This window comes from Acomys minous (genome assembly GCF_964271855.1).
Source record: "Acomys minous genome assembly, chromosome: 10".
NCBI lineage: Eukaryota > Metazoa > Chordata > Mammalia > Rodentia > Muridae > Acomys > Acomys minous.
In genome coordinates, this window is record NC_140491.1 from 98,023,825 (window position 1) to 98,039,011 (window position 15,187).

A 15,187-nucleotide genomic window follows, 5' to 3' on the forward strand; every position below is an offset into this window, starting at 1 on the left:
AAAGTTGTAGAGGAAGAAGTGGGTACTCCAACATATTTGGGAAGATGTGGTACTCAAATGCATTAAATAATAAGCATTTGAAATGTTCGGACAGCTATTATACAAAATACTGATAATTGGATAGCATATAATCAATATAAATTTATTCTATTTTATTTTTTTAATGCTGAAGGCTGAGAAGTCCAGGATCATGTCACTGGCAAATTCGGTGCCTGATGAAGGCACCAACATCTCTGCATGATTATTGACAGAATGGAACCAGGAAGTTATTTCATAGTCTGTAAACTATTTCATGAGGGCTACACACTGATTCCCTAATCAATTGGGGAGAAATTTTAATCCAGGAATATGACTTCTCTGGCAATGGATAAAATCCAAAGACCTAGCTCTATGTGATCTTGCTGGAATACAGACATGCGCTTAGTAAACATCTTTAATCTCTCTGTCTAGAATACACACGCTTAATCCCTTTGGCTGGAATTTAGTACATACCTTTAATCCCAAACAATGATGTCTAAATGAGGGTCAGACAAAGTGACAAACCAAATAAATATGTGACAGAATGAGTCAAAGATAGGATATGCCAAACCTCACAAGGCAGAGAAAGAGAGAGGTTACTTAAGAGCAGCTCAGAACAGCAGAGTTTGGGAGTATAATACAGTTCAGTGCAGTTGAGTTGAATGCACCTGAGTTTGTGGACTTCAGTTCCTGGAGTTGACAGGCTGTTTTTCCAAGCAGACCAATTAGGTGAGAAGTCAATTTGAATCAGTCAGCTTGGAGAAAAGGTTTGAGCCAGAGCAGTTGAGTTGAACCAGCCAGCCATAATTCAGAAAGAGCTAGAAAGGGTAAACTTATTCAGCAGTAAGTCTCAGAGGCTGAAAACATTGTAGGCCTAGATTAGCAGATGGAGGCTGGAAGCTGATTTTTTCAAGGTCATTAACTGCAGAAGGTTAGATTGAATGGAGTCTAGAAGCTTCCAGGACTAGGACTAGGGATAGTTAGAAATTCTCTGGGCATAGCCTAAACCATGTGTTTGTAAAGCTTTGCTATGGGTCCCAGTCTCATCCCATATTGAGAGAAAATCAAAACAATATTTACAATCATCTCTCAGAATTCTCATTTCCTAACTACAAAAGTTCTGTGTGTGTGTGTGTTTAGGTACTTGTGCTGCTTTTAACCTGGTCAAGGAATTTTCTCTTTTTCCAAAAAAAAAAAAAAAAAAAGGCTTTTCTTTTCTTCTTAATTATGTGTATAAATATGGGAATTAAGGAGGCATATACATAACATACAGTGCTCATGGAGGGCAGAAGAAAATCTGGAACCCCTGGAGCTGGAGTTGCAGGTGGTTGTATGTCACCTGAGTAAGGTGCTATGAGCCAAACTCAGGTTCTCTGGAAGAGCACTACATACTCTTAACTGCTGAGTCATCTCTCTAACCCCCCAAATGCTCCTTAGTCACAGTCAGTAGAGGCTAATTAAGAGACTATGCATATGCAAAGGGATAAGAACAAATAATGAGGATGCTATATCACCCCCAATCCCCAATGTCTCGGGGGACACTGTGGAACAGTGTACGAAAGAATGTAAGAGCTGGAGGGTGAAGAGGAATGGTAAGAAAGGAGAAGCCTGTGGATGTGATGTTGAGTTCACAGCTGCTGTGGTGACCTGCTTGGATCAAGATCAGCTTGAACTGAAGAGCAATTGGTAGCTGATGGCTATTGGAGAAGGGACAGGCACTTTTTAGATTGCCCATGGCCCTGTGGGGTTCCTCACACCCACGAAAACATGGGCAGCATTAAATGGACTCAGTGGGTTAATGATGATGATGATGATGATGATAATCATAGTAAATGAAGCTTGGAGACACTGGGAAGGTCCCACTGGAATTGGAGAGGGTATGGGGTGGGTATGGATATAGTCAAGGTATATAAATGCATAAAAGCTGCAATAAATAAACAGAATATTCTTAAAATTTTATTTACTGTTATTGCATAACTATATATGTATATATGGCGCACGCACGCACACACAAACACACACACACACACACATATATGGATATATATATGGCACACACATGCCAAAGCAACACATGGAGGTCATGGGACAACATCATGGATTATGGAGATCAAGTTCAAGTTGTCTAGCTTATGCACTTATGCAGGAGGATGAACCAGACCACCAACCCATAATTAATCTTAAAAAAAAAAGTAAAGTCTATCAAAATTCAAAAAAGGGTAAAAATACTATAATGTTGAAACCAATATCATGACAATATGGAACTAAATATATAAGCCACAGGGATTTACAAGATGAGGCATCAGATCTTAAATAATGTGAAATGCTTGATGGCGTATGTTTTTGATAGCACTTTACCAACGCACCTATAAAAAAAAGCTTAGTAAAGATTTATCTAGAAGGGAAACTTTCCAGTCTTGGCTTTACCAGATTTAGGAATCCACAATGGACTTTTGTGCTTCAGTAGCTTCGTCTTTGCTGTGTTTCTTATATGAGCATCCCCCTTTCCTTGATATTTCTTTCCTCTGTTCCTTCATCCCAACCTCCCTGCTTTCCCTTCTTTCCTGTAGCAGACCTTTGCTGGTACCCACTCTACTTTTGCTCTAGGATGTGCTGAGAGTGTGGCTAAAGGGAGCCTTCCCATGTAGAGAGAGGAAGGAGAGTCATATAAAACCATGACTAGACATTGGAGTGAACACATTCCTTAATATATACTTAGCACCAGGAGGAACACTTTCCATATATAACTACAATCATCTTACATCAAATATGAGTTTTGTTTGTTTTGCTTTGCTTTTAGAAAGAGTCCCACTCTGTTGTGCTGGCTGGCATGGAACACAAAGAGATCTATATGCCTCTGCCTACTGTTACTGGGATTAAAGGCATTCACCATCTCACCTGACCAAATATTGAGAAGTTTTCCAGCCCTTAACATTGCCTTATTCTCACACAAGCAATTCTTCTTCATTCCATGTCTTAGAATAACAGACAAGAGTTAAACTTAAGCTTGTTTGATTCTGACATTAAACGTCACATAGCTTGATAAACAACCTTCAAGAACCAGTTTCAGTGTTCCATTTGACTCTTAATTTCTTCTCTGATCGGTCTTGCTTTAAAGCACAAGTACATCCTCCATAAACTGTGTTTCTGAATTCTTTACTAACAGGCATTTTTACTAACAGAATCACATACTATGTATATATCTGGATATATCTCCATTACACTAGGATGAAAAAAAAATCCTAAAACAGGTGCCATCTTGGATCCATACTAGCTTCACTCTTTTCTGGAAGTGTGGACTGATTCAGTGTTTTAGGATTGGGTTCCTTGTGGTAAATTCATACGTAGTAGCTTGGAGCTCAAGGTGTTAATTTGTCTTGTTTGACCAAGAAGGAATGCCATGAAGATATTATCTTAAATTCTAAAGTTAGTTCTTCTTTTGTGATGAGAAGATTTAGAAACATCGATTTTTCAAATATTCGTGCCTGACCACAGATGGCTTGAAATGTATTTGCGAAGTTCTACACTACAGCTCTTGGTCGGTCTTCCTCATCCTTGCTGGGCTATTCCCCCAACTTCATCTACTCATATTCCTTGCATATTTATGCCCATAATATTGCTAGTATCTCTTCTTAAGTCTCTTAATTTCTGTATATCTACCTATTAGACACTACTTATTAAGGGATTTTTAAGAGAGATAAAAATTCAAGGCAAATTCAAAGCTACCAAGATGATATCAGCACAATATGAATAATAATAGAATTTTATTTAATGCTATAATATTGACTTTAGTTATGCTGGTTATGGAGGAAAAAGATCAACATTAGTGCCCTTCATTACCATACAAACATGAAAGCACATCCTAGAGATGCTATCACAAATGACAAGCATATTTTCTCATCTCTAACAAATATGGGATGGTCACTTTTAACCATAGTAAATGCATCATGTTGTCATACGTATCTCATCTTATACAAGTAGGAGGTTTTATGCAAATAGTGATACAGTATGACCTGTGGTAATTACAATTCAGAAAAAGTCTTTATTAATTCAAAAGTTCCAGTGCATAGAATAGGGGTTGGGATCAAATTTACCTTTTTATTGTGGGATCTTTCTACAAAGACTTCCTGGGCAAATATACTAACTAAACTGTTTGTAGAGGAATTGCATGCTTGACAAGTTTTAGAGCCATGAATCCCTAACATCGTAAGTGCCCTGTAAGCAAAAGCTAGGCACTGTTTATGTGGGTATTTTGATGTAATAAATAAAAATCATCTTCATTTATCCTTTGAGGCAAGATTTTTGGACAGTGTCTCTTTATTGTAATTCAGGTCTCAAGGTTTATGTGAAAAATGATAAAGTATTATTGCTGTGAGACTCACGGCTTCACTCTATTATTTCATCATTTCAGACTGCTCTCCCTCCCATCAGCTTGCATATGGCTCAGGTTAGTGAACTAAGTGCAAATGGAGAGATCACAGTTCAAAGTAAATCCCAATTAGATTTCGAAGGTTTCCAATACACACACCCACTACACTTCTTTAAAAATGCTTTATAAAGTAAGGGTCGGCGGCAAGTCAATAAACGTTTAAGCATAATGAATGGCAGGGTAATTACCTCTGAGAAATAAGCAATACCTCATTAGTTCAGTTTTGCTCAATCTAGTAACAAACAAAAATCATTGTAGCTAGCTTTGTTAATCTGGTTCTCTAGGAGTTTTTTCAATATCTCAAGATATTGAGATTAACATCTTACGATTATTCATCAGAGATAAAATATGCTCTAATGATCCAGAAAATGCCCACGCCCTAGCAGCTGAAATTTACAGTAAAATGATGTCTTACCTGGGTTACTTTCTCTGTTACATTGTGCGTCCGTTCTTTAACCTTGGGCGCAATAATAGTTTTATCTGAAGAAGGAGGAGATGTATTCTTTTTTTCAGTTTTGACATCGGAAAAATTCAGAGTGAGCTGAGGAATCTTGTTAATGGTGCTGTATTTGTTCAGGTTTGAATCCGACGTGGATCCCAGCAGGCTTGACTTGATATGATTAAAAGGCCCTAGAGAAATTGAAAAGTATTTGTAAAACTAGTATCAGAAGAAATAGAAAAAAATAAAAATGATGGCTCTGAATGCCTTTCTAATTATCCATGACCGGTGTGAGTCCTCGACTAAATGCTGTCCGTTTATATGTGAACACCTTTTGCCACATAGAAGGACACATGAAAATCAGAGGGAAATTTTTGGTACTAGAAGTACATATGTCAGCTTTTGCTGTGAACTGGTTCCTTTTATTAAAGGCTGGGAAAGGAAAAACAAAACAAACAGAATGCCCTTTTTTCCACAGCTGTATTAGTTAGATTCTACATTACGTGTTGGCCATGGAGTCTGTTTCCCATTCCGGGTGTGCCTTAGGGAAGCACTGGCCAGGTTAAAGTCATGTTGGTCTTGAAAATATGAATGTTTCATTTCCATGGCCCTGGTTTAAGCTACTCTCTTCCACGTGTCACTAAGAAATGACAAGTCAATTGCTTTCTTCTGATCTTCTAAGAGCTATGTGAAATGATCCATGAAGTTTCTACAAGGTTTATATGTAAAGGAGGTTGAAGATGACAAAGTGTGTGTGTGTGTGTGTGTGTGTGTGTGTGTGTGTGTGTTAGTTTGTGAGTGTGTGTGTTTGTGTGTGCAGTAGGTGTGTATGAATATCTGTGAGTGTGTTGTGTGAGTGTGTGTGGTGTGTATGAGTGTGTGAGAGTGTGAATGTGTGCGTGTGCATGCACATGCCTGCCTACTACTCTGTTGGAACCTTCAGGATTCTCTTTGGGAATCTCGAAATCTTCGGGTTTTTTTCAGCTAATTTTTCTTAAATAGAACAATTCTGTAACTAGACTACACAAGAACGTTGCTATGGCAAGCACAGCTTAAATAGAAACAACCATGGTTAGGAACACAGAGCTTGTCTAGGTTGGTTGGAAGCTCCCAATCACTGTCAACATTCTGTTCTTACAAACACAACTGGGAAGAGGGGCAAGCTCTCTGGTTCCCTTGAGGAGCCTCACCAATGCCATCATCTTTAGGGATGAATCTATCATGTCCTGTTTATGGTGTCAAGATACTGTCTGGAGTTCTTATATGCTGGGTTTATTGCTTACTCCATGTTATCACTTTTAAAACATAGCATCATGAAGAATTGTTTAATATTTCTAAGAGCACAAGTGTTCCCCAGAATATTTTGGACTGAGAGAGCAGGGTGGGAAGAGTCCTTTATAGTTTCTCCTGTCCATGTTGCTTTCTGAAACTTGTTCTACACCATTATCCTCCTCTTGTATTTTCTATTAGTGCTGCAGGCTACTGCATGAAGCAAGCAGGTCTCAGAGCTATCAAGGACTAGAAAGAAGTGATCCTAGGACCTTTCTCTTCTCCTGGACAAGACATATATTTCCTGATGCCCACTATATTATACTGGCACTGGGCACAGAAATGTCGACTCAGATCTATCTTCCAAGAGCCATAAAATTAAAATATGACTCATAGTAAGGTGGTAGACATAGGAAAGGGAAAGGAGATGAATATTATATTAAATTATGGCCTTTAAAAATTATAATGAAAATGTGGACATGATAGTGCACGCCTTTAGTCCCAGCATTTGGGAGGCAGAGGCAGGTGGACTTCTGTGAGTTGGAAGCAAGCTAGGTTTATGTAATGGATCCAGGACAAAGAGGGCTACGTTGTGAGACATTATCTCAAGAGAAAAAAAATAAGTGACTCTTGGACTGTATTTTGGATTCAAATAATTAAATCAAATCAGGTCTAACATATGCTGAGAACAATACCCACCATTTCAATAATCCAGTTAGTATTATGTAAGATAGAAATATACTGTTTTTGTCACAGAAATTTATATTGTTTGAGTTACAAAATCTGAAGCGAGTAAAATTGTTTATAGTTAACAAATATTGCCTTTCTTGAGTTGCTTTTCCCCTCTGGATGAACTTCCTACATAATGAGGGCCTAGCCGATTTGCACAAAGAACGCCATCGAGTGTTCTCATGCATGTACTCATTTAAATAAAGATATTGTCTTCTATCTATATAATAGAGATTGAAACAGGACCCAAGTGACATCGAATTATTCAAATCTTCTAATAGAAATGTTATTTTTCATACCCTTGTTGAAGTGTCCACTTTCTGTTCTTATTTATTTTTATATTTTTCGGAAGGGCCTTTTCCTGTTTTGTACGTTCTTTGCATATATTTTTTGGCATGTTTGTTAAAGTTGCTAACACATGCTAGGACTTCAGATAACTTAGACATTATTGTCTTTCTCCTAACTGCAATGCTAAATTTCATTTCTCCGGATAATTTATCGGTATGTAAGGATATGAATAAGAGTCACAGGTGGTGACATTTCGGCAGACAGTGAAATTGTAGTAAAATCATTAAAGTCCACCTTGGAATTTATTTCTGGAACACCCTTCTGTATGCTGTATTTCTGTAGAAAATCATCCACATAGCTGATTTAGGATGTTAGTAGGCAGGCAAACATGTTAATGTAGTTTTATTACCCTATAGCTAGTTCTGGTCACTCCATAGAATTAATTATAGATATGGCCACAAGCTCTGAAATATTGCCCCCAAGGGACATTTACCAGAGTGCCTTTTGGTTGTCATAATGACAGAAAAGCTCCAGTACCACAGTTCTTATTGTCACTTTGATAACCTGTTGTATGTGAACCAAGTGGCACTCATAGAGTCAAAATGCTTGTAATGATCTGAATCTCTAATGTGTTCCCAGTAAAGGCATCAGCATCTATTTTGTAGGGTTGCAGTAATATTAAGTTTCCAGAGCTACACCTATGATGAATATGGGAGATTATACACTGCCTTAATGCCCTCACATAATTATATTAGAGTATGTCATTATTTTGACATTGTGGCATTTGAGTGGGTAACACAAAATCTCAGAGTTCTGGTGACTGTAAATACACCTGCTACATGTAAATAAATAAAATAAAGAATTAGAATCATCTTTGATAACTGGGAGAAACTATTAAATTTCTAGGTAATTACAGAAATTACACTAAGGTTCTAAATAAAATGCCTTTTAAAATATTTTCCATCATTATTCCTTTCTCAATGTCAAATGGTGCCGCCATGAAAGGACACCCATGCCGTGACATGAAACTTCCAGCATGCTTTCCAGTGTTGGTTTACTAACACTGTAGGGACTTTCCACAACTCCTCTGTAATGACTCACTATTTTTAATTTTAAAAGTGAATTAGGTGTGTGTATGTGTGTGTGTGTGTGTGTGTGTGTGTGTGTGTGTGTTCTTGTAAGGTGAGGGGACCCAGCTCCCGCCAGCACTCTTGTGCTGTGAGCTCCTTTACCTCCAGATTCATCTTGCCAGCACCACATCTCATTCTTAATAAAGCACGTGGTTTGCAAGAGAGTTGTCAACACAAAGATAACATATACCTTAACATTTAGTGACGTCTATCTTCTAATGCTATTGCATTTTGTTATATACAGAAGCATTTTGAAAGAATGGTTAATAGGAAGGACAGCTCACTTCTGAGAGTATCACACTTCCTAAGTTTCCTTTCCAGTTACCTAGGCTTATTATTGAGTATTTAATACATTTATAATGTTTGTTAAATCCCAATTTGTTATCATTAATGTGACTATTCTACTTCTCTGTTTTTATATGGGATGTGTAATTGTTTCATTGGTTTCTTGAAAGGCAACATTTTTTTACTGAGAGTATTGAATTACATCCTCAGTATATTTATATTCAAACACTTGAATAGTAATACACATATTATTTGATTATAAACTGCTTTGCCTTTGTGAATTTTTTATATTAAAGTTAGAGGGTCTTGCTATTGTTTTAGAAATGGTTAACTATCCCTGAATTCCATTTCAGGAAAATCAAGTGAATAAAACAAAATGCTTGCTGAGAAAAGGATTATCTGGTCTGGTAGACATGACCCACTGTTTGATAAAATGTTCTTACTAATATGTGCTCTGAATTTGCAACTTCTTTATAATTCTTATGTTAGCATCTCTCATTTAATACTGAAAAATAAAAACCAACCTCCACAGTGATTTCAGCTTGTTTTGGATTTTTAGTGTGAAAAAGTTAATGAAAACTTTCTTTTGAATGAATATATTCAATTAGTTCAGCATAACAGTATATCTAAAATAATCTGTGTACCCCACTCAGATACTGCACTCTAAATGTATTTTCTCAGATAAAACAAAGTACACTGCTCATCTTTCTGTTGACTTTGAGTCAAATTTTACACGTAGACGTCTTTTAGACTCTGCAAAAAATATCATAGTGCTCATAGATTTCTCTGAAATCTATACAAATTCCAGTGGGTTAAATTCCCAAACTAAGCTGACAGGCTATGAGGCCAAAGGATATGAATCAAAGACCAGAAATCAAAACACAAGTTTTCCTACCTCCTAGGTCTACATTCAGAGAGGCCTTGCTGAGGGCTTAGAGGTGATGGGCAGCCTCCCTGACAATGATCATGAACGGATAGGGTTGGGGATTCTAATGAAAGAAAGGAGATAAGCCTGAAAAATAAAGTAAATGAATTTAAAGAGAAGGAGCAAGCAGAAATAAAGGGATACGATAGATTCCATTGAAGGGAATATAGGGCTCAAAAGTGTACTAGGAGACTGGCATCCTCTGAGGGAGAGTTGCAAAGGGATAGTGATGTGAGTGTGCAGTGTGTGATTAGAAGATGGGGAGCAGGTGATCAAAGAGATGATACCAACAGTCGGGGGGAACTTTAATACAAGTATCTGATGATATTATAAAATAACTAAGAAGAATTAAACACTTGAAATATATATTTTGAGACTATTTATGTTTGTCAGGAGTAAGAAAATGTTTTATTTATTATTGTTGTTGTTTGTGGTGGTGGTGGTGGTTGTGGTGTGTGTGTGTGTGTGTGTGTGTGTGTGTGTGTGTGTGTGTGTGTATGTGTGCATGTCACAGGTATTTATGGGCACAAATACTAAGGCATGTGCATATGGACATCTTAGGACAATTTCATAGAATTGGTTCTCTTGTTTACATGGTTATCATGGTTTCTTGGGATCAAACTTCAGTTGTAAGGTTTGCATTTTCAGGCAGCATGGGCCTTAACTTGGTTGTCTTGTTGGACCTGCACATTATTTCTTATGACATGACATCAAGTTTATTATGCTAAATTTAATGAAAAGGATTACTAAGGCACATTAACATTAGAGAAAATGCCAATGTAGCATTAACAATGAAGCTTTGCCAAGGAAGCCTGTTAGTAAGCAGGGTCCAGAAAGTGTTGTAGTTCTCAGAAAAAGAGACCTGAGAAGTTCTCATCTAGTTATTTGGATCCAGTAGCTACAAATTTCTTTCCATTGCATGATATATAATTTGCCAAAGCAAACTGTCACCACTAAGAATCAATTTGCAAATTCAAATAAGGTCATAGTCTTCTGTGTAATGGACAATAGAGCAGATTAGAAATAAGTTCTGAAGATCTCTCTCTTCCTCTCTCTGTGTCTGCTCTGTCTCTCTGTCTCTGTCTCCGTCTCTGTCTCTGTCTGTCTCTGCCTTCTTCCCTCCCTCCCTCCCCTAACCCTCCCTTTCTCCCTCTTTCCTCTTTTTGCCCTTAGGTTTCTTGGTTACAGTGGAGTTGAATTCTCTTAGCGACCTTGATAACAGTTTGGTTTTCGATCGACAATGAAGTCATGGGTTAGTTGGAAGCTGGTAAACATGAACTAGAAATTGTGGGTCCTAAAACACAGTATAGGGGCACACTTTATCAATAACTTAAATAGGATGTGAGGAATAAACATTGTACCTGTGAGTTAGAATGCCCAACAGATAAACAAACCACTGGGTGTGAGGTGGTTTGTGAGTGACTAAAGTAGCATTAGAAATCCTTTTCATGTTCTAGAAATATTGCCTTAAATTACATTTTCTATACTATTATGCAATTTGCCTGAAATAGCTTTCCTTCACCCTCAAGAGTCACAGTTCCTAAAAATAACACTTAGCTGTTGTTTAAGGTGTCCAAATGCTAACAGAACTAATTGAAGAGAAACAGAATTGATCTGAAGAAAAAGGTTGGGTGGAAGTTATTTACTTTTGGTAGAAAAGTCTGAACACTGGTTTGCTGTCTTTCATTGGTGAGATTTTATGCTTAGAGTTCTAGCTGCCAGAAAACAGATCTGTGTCCATCGGGGACAGATGGAAGGATGAAGGATTTAGGCTAGTGCTAGTTCTTGTGAAGTGGGAACTAAGACAGACTTCCCAAGATAGTTAACGTATGGCCTTTTCTGAAAATACAGATGTCTGTGCTCCCTGTACAGAGGAATTAAACAGAGCCTGGGAATTAAGGGGAGCAACCAGACAATACTGCAAAGCCTTCATCTGCACTACGAGGTTATTCATGTGTTTCGTAGGGTGAGCCTCAATTGTAATGATACTTTTGTCCTCAAATAGTATATTTTTCATTTAGTTACTTTTATTTATTAAGGCTTAGAGTCAGCAGTAGTCTACTTTTTGAGACTAGGTTTGATGGATCATTATGTATCTCTTTGTAGTTTTATGAAAATGGTAATTGTGAAACTGATGTGCGTTGAAATATATGCACGCTCACACATAAAACAAGCTTCAATCAGATGATTCGGATTTCTGTTTTAAAATAGACGGGTTACGAATAAAGCTTGGTTTAATGTAATAGCTAATGAAACTGAAACAAAATGACTTTATTTTTGGCCTACAGATGAACTGGTGGTAGGTCCTTCCTCCTTTCCTTCCTCCTTCTCCCTGGGCCTCATGCTGCTCTTGTTCTTTGAGTGCCTGGGACCTGATCAGGGCTCACACGTGCAAGCACTCTATCTATCACTGAATTATAGCCACATCTCTGGGCCACTAGTTTGGGTCTGGCCTAATTTTCTACCTACTTAAAAAAAACTAGATTCATTTTTCACTTTAGTTTTAAAAAAATCACTGGAAAAATCTATGTCTATTCCTCTATTAACCCTGAGCACCAGTACTTCCAAGAAACAAGGATGCAGAATGTCTGTATGTCTTTTTGAGGATTTATTCTGATTTTTAGGTAAAACTACCACCTGCATGTAGAATTAGTTTGATCCCTTTTAAACATCACAATGGACAGAGCAAGAGCATAGTGACCGTGTGGATAAAACCCCATCATGGACAGACCAAGAGCATAGTGACCATGTGGATAAAACCCCATCACGCTCCTGGAGGTCTTCTGCACAGACCTTCTTAGGAGTGCTTATGAAACTATAGGAAAGGCAAGGGAAAAAATATCCCACAATCTCATTTATTTCTAAATTATTCTGGGATCCTGAACGCATAACATCCATAGTCGCTAGCCTTACTCATTCATCATTAACAACAGTTCAAATTAATTAGGGAATCAACTAAGAAGTCAGCACATCAAACTGCACAGTGGTCAGAGCAGCAGTGACATGAAGAAGAGGCCAAGACAGTAAGTTCTGGGTAACAATAGTAACCGGTGGAGACATGTTCATGCAACATACATGCATAAAATGTATCACTGTCACCATTTACACACCCAGGGCAGCATACGTGGCAAAGAAAAAAAAACCAAGCCAAAAACTTGATCCTTGCATCTAATGTGATCATCAAAAATGAATTGGATTTATATATATGTATGTTTAGCCAAATCCATATTTATTCAGAATATCTCACATTCTGATGTTATCCTGTGGTAAATGTAAACCATGACAGTCATTAGAACAGTATAGAATACAATTTAAAATGATTGACATATAACAGAGGAAAAAATAGAAAATGACTCTCATGCAAGTACAGTATACTACTACAGTAAGCTTAAAACCATACCCCCTGCCATCCAGGAACGTGAAACTAGTTTTAAGGAAACAAAAGAGGAACAAGTGAAGTGATGCCGTTATAGAGCTCTTTGATCATTTTTATTTAACCTTGTACTCAAGAAAAACAAATTCCCTGAAACAGCTTATGTGCTTCTTTTATATTGGAATGTATTCATCTTGATACTCGTTTCCTTCCAAATATTCATGAAATGCTCACTGTCAGTCTTACATTCCTTTGTTCAGGACAGAAAGGTGCTCATCATCACTTTGATGGCACAGCAGAGAAAGTCATCATGTCCCCAGCAAAACCAAGGCATGCTGTCTCCATCAGGCACCTGGACTAGCTGAGGGCAGCATGGAGATGCGGCATCAACAGGGCATACAGCAGGCAAGTTAACATGCCAAGTAAAGGGCGCTTTAAGCACCAGATGGTGAAATTTGAGTTTATACATTACCTTTGACATTGCGACCATTGTCTGTTTTGAGCATATAAGGATAAAAGAGAGAGAAATATAAAAAAAGAAGACTAAAATTACGTTAAGCACACCAAACCAGCTTAGTAGAAACAATCAGAGAGTCCAGGATGTAAATACAGAAAATGTATTTTTGATTGAAGTCAATATTATAGACCATTTACAAGCAAAGTGCACAAACTATCAGCCATAATAAACATTGTAAATAAGTGAAATACTCACATCACTTAATTTAAATAGTTGTTAGTTACATATTTTATAGTTATAGCGTTTGGGGGAAAGATCTGCACATTTGCTGGTAATTGTGGTAACTTACAACCTTGTCAAAAGTCAATTTTGATGTTTCATCAACTTTAACTTGCAACAAATCAAAGGAAAATCATTTTGCAAGTCAAGTATTTTATATATAATTGAACCTTAATATGTTAATGTGGAAAAAGTTTCTGAGACAATGGATTACTAAGCCGATTTGGATAATTTATAACAATTTTATTAAATGTCCCCTTACCCTCAACTGTACTTTATTGAGTCCTATAAAACTACCAAGCAGTGATTAAGGAGTCATTCTTAGGCAAAAATAATTGCAAGATATCAATGAAAGACTTTAATATAAAGAAAGATTTTGCATTTTTACTATGTAGCATAAAACCTAGAATTTTTATGAATTTACTTATATTAAAACTGGTTGTTTAGAAATCTTGGCATAGTTTTCAGATTTATTTTGGTAGTAGAGATCTAAGTGTTTCCTATGTGGTACTGAAAATATGTATTAATATGTACTACCACCTTTAAAATACTCAATCTTAAAATAAATGAAGTAATAATAAACTATTCAAAAATATACAAATTTGCTGGGCAGTGGTGGTGCACACCTTCAATCCCAGCACTCACGAGGCAGAGGCTGGCAGGTCTCTTTGAGTTTGAGGTCAGCTTGGTCTATGGAGGCATTCCAGAGCAGCCAAGGTTACACAGAGAAATATACAGATATATGTATGTGTGTGTGTGTTTGTGTGTGTGTATGTGTGTACAAGATTTAGAAAGTATACATTTCCATCTATCTTATCACCATACCTATTCAAAATCTTCATATAGAGCATAATTGTTTCCAAGCTTATATTGAAAATAATTATAATACTATGGTTTATGAAATTCTTAGAGGAGAAATTGCTTTGGTCAGAAGTATAGGAATAAAATGTGACTTGTAATGGCAATTTTCTCCTTTTACAAATCATTTAAAAAAAAAGGACCACTGGACATGATCTTGTTCATATAGAAATAATGCCACTCTCAAAGCAGTCTAAAATCATTAGCAAAGTTGTAACTACTTTGACAGTGGTTAGAAAAAAATATAAGATAGGGCTGAAGCTTAGCTTGGGAGCAGAGCACTTGGTTAACATCTATTTGGTCCTGGTTTTGATCACCAGCACTGCTGAAAACTAGTATTAGAGTGTGCATACACACACACACACACACACACACACACACACACACACACACACACACACGTGCTCACTCACTCACTAAGCTTAGATGCTATGAAGACCACATTAGCTTCAAAGCTCATGTAGAGCTAGTGAAGCCTTGATACTGAGGAAGAATGAGAAGTTTAAATGCTGACATAGCTCTTTGTTATTTCTTCTATGCCCATCAGAGGGTTTATTTAATTAAACATTTTTTTGGCTAAAATTGTTCTGAAGTTAAAGTACAAAATACCTACAGTCACATACTGACTGCGGCATCTTCAGTACCAGCAATATAAAGTGCAGAGAGCAGAAGTTAGACTGTTCAGTGTTTCAGCTGTCTAATTTCATG

General features: G+C 37.1%; 1 protein-coding gene across 6 annotated transcripts in view; it reads right to left on the minus strand.

Moving 5' to 3' along the window:
• The window catches only part of KCNH7 (potassium voltage-gated channel subfamily H member 7), a 448,856-nt gene that overhangs the window by 115,181 nt on the left and 318,488 nt on the right, over positions 1-15,187 (minus strand). For 3 of the 6 annotated variants that reach the window (XM_084799414.1, XM_084799413.1, XM_084799418.1), the window contains 3 exons: positions 13,358-13,378; positions 12,913-12,936; positions 4,863-5,077 (listed from right to left, as the gene is read on the minus strand). In XM_084799414.1, coding sequence (XP_084655540.1) covers positions 4,863-5,077; positions 12,913-12,936; positions 13,358-13,378 — 260 coding nt within the window. The remainder of the gene's footprint in view (positions 1-4,862; positions 5,078-12,912; positions 12,937-13,357; positions 13,379-15,187) is intronic. The other 3 variants (XM_084799415.1, XM_084799416.1, XM_084799417.1) reach the window with 3 other exon arrangements.